The sequence below is a fragment of the Sciurus carolinensis genome, chromosome 2 (assembly GCF_902686445.1).
Source record: "Sciurus carolinensis chromosome 2, mSciCar1.2, whole genome shotgun sequence".
In the NCBI taxonomy this organism is placed as follows: Eukaryota; Metazoa; Chordata; class Mammalia; order Rodentia; family Sciuridae; genus Sciurus; species Sciurus carolinensis.
Genome location: NC_062214.1, coordinates 151,084,745 through 151,093,441, shown reverse-complemented (window position 1 = coordinate 151,093,441; position 8,697 = coordinate 151,084,745). Strand labels below are relative to the sequence as shown.

At 38.8% G+C, this 8,697-nt stretch overlaps 1 protein-coding gene across 1 annotated transcript in view; it reads left to right on the top strand.

The window, feature by feature from the left end:
* Positions 1-71: 71 nt before the first annotated feature.
* Positions 72-8,697, top strand: part of L2hgdh (L-2-hydroxyglutarate dehydrogenase) — a 41,870-nt gene continuing 33,244 nt past the window's right edge. Inside the window, exons 1-3 of the mRNA XM_047542281.1 lie at positions 72-255; positions 7,623-7,738; positions 8,389-8,540. Coding sequence (XP_047398237.1) covers positions 128-255; positions 7,623-7,738; positions 8,389-8,540 — 396 coding nt within the window. The 5' untranslated portion in view covers positions 72-127. The remainder of the gene's footprint in view (positions 256-7,622; positions 7,739-8,388; positions 8,541-8,697) is intronic.

Sequence of the window (8,697 nt, the reverse complement as noted above, 5' to 3'; positions counted from 1 at the left end):
GTGTGGTGAAAACGCGCGCCTCATTGGTCCCCGAATGGGGGGCGGGGCCATAGAGTAGCGGGACCCTCGCACTATTGGGCTCAAGCTGTTACCTTTAGGCGCCGAGGAAGGGGAGTGGGTGCAGGCGATGGTGCCGCTGCTGCGTTACCTGGGTGGTGTCTGCGGTTGGGCCCGTGGGAGCTTCCCCCGGGTGTGCAGGCCCGCGTCAGGAAGGTCCTGGCCGCTTTGCGGAGGTGTCCGCAGTGCTAGCAGCAGGTGAGTGCCTGCTGACCCGCCCCCGCCGCCTGCGCTGCTGCTGCTTTCAGAGGTGCCTCGTGCTGAATTTATACCCCTTCTGGTACTTCCTTGTCCCGCGCGTGAGAGAAGGTTGGGATCCAGTGGAACTCGAGCTTAGGAGCTACCGAGCTACGATTTTATTCTTTGTATTTATGGGCCAGAGGAAAGGCAGTCTTGGGTAGAGGTCAAGAGCAGGTCTGGCTTTAAATACACCCTTCCTCTATATTCAACTGTTGGCAGTTATTGACCTTAAAGTCTCAATTGTGAACAAGATCTTCGTCTCTCCTGTTCGCGATCGTTTTGAGGATAAAAGGATCTAGCACATTGTAAGCAGTCAAATATACTGTTTATTAGCTGGCATCCCTGGTGTTGCTTGGATCGGGCTTAAATCGGCCATTTGCCCTTGCGAGAAGCTTCTCAGTTGCCTATCAAAGCCAGTAAAATTCAGTGTCCTATAATTTGATGTTTGGAGGTCACATTTGAAACCACTGTCTTTCTGTACTCTCCTAGAGGGAACAGTTTGTGTGAAGGCTCTATGGGTGGAAAGCTTTTGGTTATTTTGAGGATTAGAAGGTGGGCAATAGAGTGTGACTGGAATTTGTGGAAGACAGGAAGGGTGGAAGGACACTGAAGCCAGAATTGGGGACAGGCAGTTAGTGTAGAAATAGGGTATGGGGTCAAATTGAGGAAATGGAGGCCATGAAAGCCATCTGCCTCTGGAAGTTGGAGACTGCCCCTGGGAGAATGGAATGTCAAGGATCTCCAGAACCCATTGATTACCAAATTTACCTGCTCTTATCAAGGACTGCAGGGAAGGAGCTGCTAATTATTCCCCCAGGCCCTTGCCTGGTGAATCACTTTGGCCCCTACCCCATCCCGCTTCTCACTTTTTACATATCACCTGCAAAACTGGGCCTAGTCAGGAAGGAGAGATAAGGGGGGGGGGGCGGAGAAAACTGGAGAACAATAGAGACCTTAACCTACAAAAGATGTAGGGTGTGCTCACTTTGTGCTCACTTCTTGGGATTCTAGAACATCAACCATGGCCCCTTTCTCCCCCTCGGGAGAAGTCTGTATTATTACTACTTTTAAATAAAACCTGCTTAATATACTTGCCTTGGCATGCTTCTCTAGTGTTCAAACTTCAACATTAGAGGGAGCAGAACTCTTCACCAGTCAGCGGTGTCAACACCTGCTACATTACAACAGGGATTTAATTTTGACTGCACACTGATTTTTATTTCAGAGCCATGGGAAACTATTAAAAAGGTTTAAAATAAATGAAAGATTAAATGTTAATGTTTCAAATGTTGACTCTGGCTACTATGTGCTGGTGAATTGGAAAGGGATAGGAGATAACAGTGTTAATGATTGGCTGTGCGGTTTGTAGGCAGTTCTTTGGGAAGATTTCTCAAGGGAAGAAAAGTTGGTTTAGTGAAAATTTTGTTTGTATTTGTATTTTGAAATACTAATAGATCCATAGAAAGTTGTGAAAATAGTGCAAGAACCTTCATCTACTCCTCACACACATTTACTCCAATGGTAACATTTTAGAGAACTATAGAACAATATCAGAATTAGAAAATTGATTTGATACTGGCACAATCCACAGACCTCATTCAGGTTTCATTAGTTTTTTACATGCACTTGTGTGTGTCCACACATGTGTGTAGTTCTAGGCAATTTAATCATGTGTTTATTTGTGTAACTAGCCTCTCAAGATGTAGAATTATTAGATATCCCTGTGTTACCTGTCCCTTCATATTCACACCCTCCCTATGCACTCTTTGTAACCCTTTACAACCACTATTCCATACTCCATTACTATAATTTTGCCATTTTGATCATAATATTAGTAAAAAACACAGTGTGTAACATTTTGAGATTCATTTTCCTTCATACAGCCTAATGTCCTTGAGATCTATCCAAGGTGTTGCCAGTATTGATAGTGGTTGTATTTTTTTCTTCTTCTCGTGTTTGAGTAGCATTCCATGGCATGGATGCATTACAGTTGGTTTAACCATTCACCAGTTGAAGGACCTCTGGACTGTTTCTCCAATTTTTGCCTATTTTGAATAAAGCTACTGTGAACATAAGCTTTCATTTCCAGAGTGGCAGTACTATTTTACATTCCCATCAACAATATGTAAGTGAGGGGGCTGGGGAGATAGCTCAGCTCAGTCGGTAGAGTGCTTGCCTTGTAAGCACAAGGCCCTGGGTTCCATCCCCAGCACCAAAAAAAAAAAAAAACAATATGTAGGTGAGGCCTGGGGTAGTAGCTCAGTGGCAGAATGCTCTGCTTAGCATATGTGAGGCACTGGGTTCAACCTTAGCACCACATAAAAATAAACAAAGGCATTCTGTCCATCTATAACTACAAAAAATTTTAAAAAAATATGTGATACAGTTTTTCCTCATCCTCACCCGCATATGGTGTTTTCACTTTTTCATTTTAGTCATTCTGAAAGAGATGTAGTGATATCTCATTGTGGTTTTAATTTGCATTGTTATAATGTAGTGGTTTTTTTAAGCATTGCAGTGGCTAATAGTATTGATCATTTTTTTTATGTGCATTCATATCTTTTGTCCATTTTCTAAGTAACTTGTTTTATGAGTTCTTTAGTTATTATAGGTATGAGTGCTTTGTCAGATGTGCAATTGTAAGTATTTTCACCTAGTCTGTTTGTCTTTTCGTCTTAGCTGTCTTTCATAGAGGAAAAATTTTAAGTATTGATGATGTCCACCTTATTGATTTTCCTTCCTTTACAGATCATGGTTTGGTGTCAGCTTTAGATCCCAAAGATTTTGTCCTATTTTCTTCTAAAAATGTTGGTTTTTTGTTTTTGTTTTTGTTTTTTTGGTACTGCAGATAATACCTGGGGGTCCTTTACTACTGAGCCACATTCTCAGCCCTTTTAATTTTTCATTTTTTTATTTTGAGACAGGGTCTTGCTAAGTTGCTCAGGACCTTGCCAAGTTGTTGAGGCTGGCCTTGAACTTGTAATCCTCCTGCCTCAGCCTCCCAAATTGCTGGGATTATAGGCGTGTGCCACTGCACCTGACTTCTTCTAAAATTTTTACAGTGAATATTTAATGATATAAAAGTTTATTGATAAATGTTTTTAGTTAGTAACTAACAAAAAGTTAGTCGGTTGGCCATGTTTAGGTTGCCTGTTCATGTTCTCCAGTATTCATCTATGACAGTTGTGATGGGTCCCTTTCCCAATTAGTGGATGCTTGGAGGTTTGTGCTTTAATTTGTTTTTTGTGGTTTTTTTTTTTTTTTTTTTTTTTTTTTTTTTTGTGGTGCTGGGGATTGAGCCCAGGGCCTTGTACATGCTAGGTAAGCACTCTACCAACTGAGCTATATCTCCAGCCCCTGTGCTTTAGTTTGTGAAACATAGTTTGGTGATCTCATGTCACTGTATATAACAGTATTCTTCAGGTTTAAATGGTGGGAAGTGAAGGGTGGCATATATAGTTGAAAAAAACTATACTCCATATGATAATTGTATGTTTCAAAATAGTTTATTGATGATTGTAATATAATCTGTAAAAACAAGAGCCAGCTAAAATTTCTTGACTACCTCACTAAAAGGTTTTATATTATATTTACCAAAGGCAATAAGATGAGAAACAATATTGTAGAAATCAAGACTCCACCTGTAAAAAGTGAGGGTAATGCTAGTTTTTACAGAAAATAAGACTGAAGACTAGCAAATCATCATAGCTGAACTTGAAATAAGGAAGAAAAACAGTTTGATACCTTGACTCAGCCACATCAATGTTTATAGCAGCTCAATTCATAGCTAAGCTGTGGAACCAACCTAGATGCCTTTCAACAGATGAATGATAAGAAAAATGTGAATTCAGTAATATTCCACACAATGAAATATATACATACACACAATGGAATATTACTCAGCCTTAAAAAGAAATAACTTTATGACTTTTACTTGTAAATGGATGGATCTGGAGACTATCATGCTAAGTGAGTTAAGCCAATCCCCCAAAACCAAAAGTTGAGTGTTCTCTCTGATATGTGGTTGTTAACACACAACAGGGATTGGGGTGGGAAGAATAGAAGTTCAGTAGATTAGACAAAGGGGAATGAAGGGAAGGGAGGGGGAGTAGAAATAGAAAAGACAGAAGAATTAATCTGGCATAATTTTCCTGTGTTCATATATGAATACACCACCAGTGATACTCCACATCATGTACAACCACAAGACTGGAATCCTAATTAGAATAAGTTATGTATGTATAATATGTCAAAATACACTCTATCGTCATGTGTATCTAAACTGAACAAATACAAAAATTTTTAAAAAAAGATCTTATGGCACAATAAAGGATCAGCTTGAAATAATAAAAAACAGCACTGAAGATGAAGGGAAAGTGATGCACAGTAAAAAGATAAAATAAAACAAAACAAAAAAAACCTCCATAAAAAAGAATTTTCATCAGTTAAAAGAATTTTCAACTTAATTTAAAAAAACTTGTAATTTGATTTAGAGGAGAAAATGCTATTAAAAACCACCTTTTGAAGTTGTGGCTGAGGGACTCATTTAGTCCTCACATCTACCATCTACCTTATAAAAAGGCAGCCAAATAATTCTAAAGTTCCACAGGAATTTATTGCCCCTATGTGAACTCACCTAGTGACAGGCCTGGGAATTAGTCCAGTCTTCAAACAGACCGAATTTTGCTACTGAATTCCTGCAGTGTTACAGTTGGCATTAATATCTCCCAAGAATGGAATAAAGAGGATGTCAGCACAGATGTTACTGTTGGAGTCTCCTGCTGCAGAGGGCCCAGTTTTCCCAACTTCATTCTCTGTCCTGAGAAATCCAGAGTGCCTTGATGCCTCTGTGACCAGCCAGCTCTGTGACTTTCCCAGCAGATGGAAGCCAGTTGGCTCTTGAACATTCTCAGGCACCAATAAAGGTGTTCAGGTGGTTGTCCAAAACACTGAAAGAAACTACCCCCAGCCCTAAGCCAAATTCCTTAAACGCGCATACAAATTTCATATCCCCACCACCTCACTGCAGGCATAGCAAGGTAGAAGCCTCTTGCCCTATTTGTCCTCAGGGAATGCTACAGTGCCCTCTGAATGTAAAATCCCTAATAAATGCTTTGGAGCCAAAAAAAAAAAAAAGGGAAGAACAGTATGAAAAATCTCTCTTTTGCATACAGGTTGGCACACCCCTTTTGTGGACCTATTTTGTGTGTGTGTGTGTGTGTGTGTGTGTACACATATATATATGTCTGTACATATATTTACACATACACACACATACATATACACACTATTACTGGCAGAGAGGATGGCTGGTTACCTAAACTGCTGTATGTCTCTACAATACTGCAATGGGCCAGTTACATCAGTGATGATTTCCTGTTAGGCATCACACTTTCATATATACACAGACACACATATGTGTGTATATGTGTGTGTGTGTGTGTGTGTGTGTGTGTGTATAGGTATATATATATATACATATACATGTATATGGGCCATATATGTGTGTATATAAAATAAGATTTTAAAAAATATATGTATATATGCATGTATTTTTCTTCCTTTTTCTTTTCTTTTTTGCTAGAGTTTGAACCCAGGGCCTTGCCCATACTAGGCAAGTACTCTACCACTGAGCTATAACCCTACCTGTTCTTGTAGGATATTTGTAGTACACTGGTTGACTATAGAGGTTTTAGAAAATATAAAGCCTATTTTAGCCATAACTATTCTTCTGGAATTTTTTTTTTTTAATTTTTGATTCATTGTACACAAATGGGGTACAACTATCATTTCTCTGGTTGTACACAAAGTAGAGTTGCATCATTTGTATAATCATACATGTACATAGGGTAATGATGTTTGTCTCAGTCTATTATTTTTCCTTCCCCCTACCCACTTCTTCTGGAATTCTTAAAAGCCAGATTTTTTAGATTTTGTTGAAGATCTGGTTGTAGTGAAATTTGCATAAGGAACAATGGTTATAGGTAAGAGTAATTAACCATAATGGACTATGAATGCTTATCTTTTATTTAGTGAAAATTAATGTTTTAAAAAAAAACTGTTCAAAGTCCCATACTTTTATGTACATTCTGATCATATTAGTGATTTTTCACTTGACCACTGTAAACATTTGCTAATATGCATTATTAAGGTAATGAACCCAGAATCCTGTTAAACTTGTGCCACTTTTTTAATGCCCTTTCTTCTTAAATATGAGAATTGTTCATGGTCACACACACTTCTTGGTACTCATTTCATCCAGCTATCTGAAGGTGCTTCAGGGGAGAAGCACCTGTTATCATCACCTAGAGGCTCTCCTTTGTCCAAGTTAGGAGGCTCATGTTCTAAAGGAGAGAACTTTTTGCACTTCACTCCCAAATTAACTTAAGATGCGGGATTTGATTTATCTAGCTCATGTGTTAGTTCTTAGCTTTCCAGGAGCTGTTTCTCCAGATGTAGTAGACATAGACATGGTGGCACTCATAATCAAAATGATGTGCTACTAAGGATTTCGAATTTGAAGCTTGGATCACTTTTCAAAGGAAGGACCTAAGCCTTATACTTCCCTCACTCCATTGTCCTTATAAGACAGATTTAAACCATATAGATTTGTTAACATGATGTCAGTGCTAAAGGGAATTGTTGGGCTGGGGAGATAGCTCAGCTGGTAGAGTGCTTCCTCACAAGTGCAAGACCCTGAGTTCGATCCCCAGTACTGCAAAAAAAATAATAATAATAAAAAATAAAAAATAAATAAAGGGAATTGTTTAAGCTTCTCATTGAGTTAGATAAATTACACATGCCATTTATGCTTTTTAACAGAGCTGTGTAATTGGTGTTTGTCATGGCTAAGATTGTGGTTCTGAGCACATTCTGGACCAACTAGTTCTCAAAATTTAATATTCCTACTGCTGTTTTCTTCTCAACAGAAAAAAAAATTATAAATCCTGGCACACTAAGATGTTAAAGGCTTAATGTGTTAGACTATTTAAATACTATATTTGAATTTCAAAAGGATAGGTGGTAGAGAAAGTGTGATGTAACTGGCCCAGTGGGGAACTGTGGAGACCTAGTGCAGCTTAGGTGACCAGCCATCCTCCTGCCAGTTAATAGACAGTAGTTGGTTAATCTACTGACCAGTATTGTGTTTGACTTTAAAGGTTTGTTCACGAGAGTGAAACCAAATAGCATAAAACCCATATGTATATTATTCTAATTATCGTAAATTAATGTTTAATTGCCCACTGATGATGAAAATTATGCACGTGAAGTGTGGTGATATCTATGATAAATAAATTTCTTTAAATGTCAATTTTTTCTTAAAGCTCATTTGACATAGTCATTGTCGGTGGTGGAATTGTGGGCCTTGCCTCTGCCAGAGCACTTATCCTGCGACATCCTGCACTTTCAATTGGTGTTCTGGAAAAGGAGAAAGATTTAGGTATGTATGTTATCAGTGTTAATCTTCGGGCTTGCTTGTGCACCTGTTCATTCTGTCAGTTCCAATCCATCATGCTGAATGTCAATGTTAGTATCCTATTTTGGGTTCTCCTGAAAGCAGAACCTGGGACCAGAAGTTGTGTGTGGGTAATTTATTTGAGAGGTTATCCGAGGAGGCAGGAAGGAGTGAAGGGATGGAGAGAGAAGACAAGGAAGGAGAGTGACTTATTGACCTTGTTGCTGTGAGCTTGATTCCACTGGAACCTCTAAGGAGCGATAATGTTTTCCAGGATTGTGCTTTTTTACCTATCAACTGTTGTCTCTCTCCGTTGAGGATTATCCCTAGTGATGTGGAACAGCTCCCACTCTCCCCCTAAAAGACAGAAAGGTCCTGGGGCAGAGTGCAGAGAGTCCTAGTGGTAAGTGGTTTGCTGGTCTTAACAAGTGAGTTATGGTTGAAATCACAGGCAGGAGCAATGTGACATGGATACCAGACACAGCTACTAGAGGAAATTACCAATAATATGAACAAATTGAGGTAGAATTTGATATGATTTGGTGTCTAGAAACTTCAACTGTAATTGTTCCTTAACTCTTAGGTTTTACATGAGTTATGTACTTTCTCTGTACCCTGTTTCTCTTGTTCTGTAGCTACTCACCAGACTGGACATAATAGTGGTGTCATACATAGTGGAATATATTATAAACCTGAATCTTTAAAGGCTAAGTTGTGTGTACAAGGTGCAGACCTCATCTATGAATACTGTAACCAGAAGGGAATTTCCTACAAGCAATGTGGCAAGGTATGATATTTTACTAGAGCCTTGACTTATGTGTAATTAGCATTTCTTACTGATGTTTAATATTTAATTTTTAAAAAATATCTGACTTTTCTGCCTTCGTATCTATATAATTTGTGCAGTCTAGTATTAGAGAATAACAAAAAAAGATGGTATGACT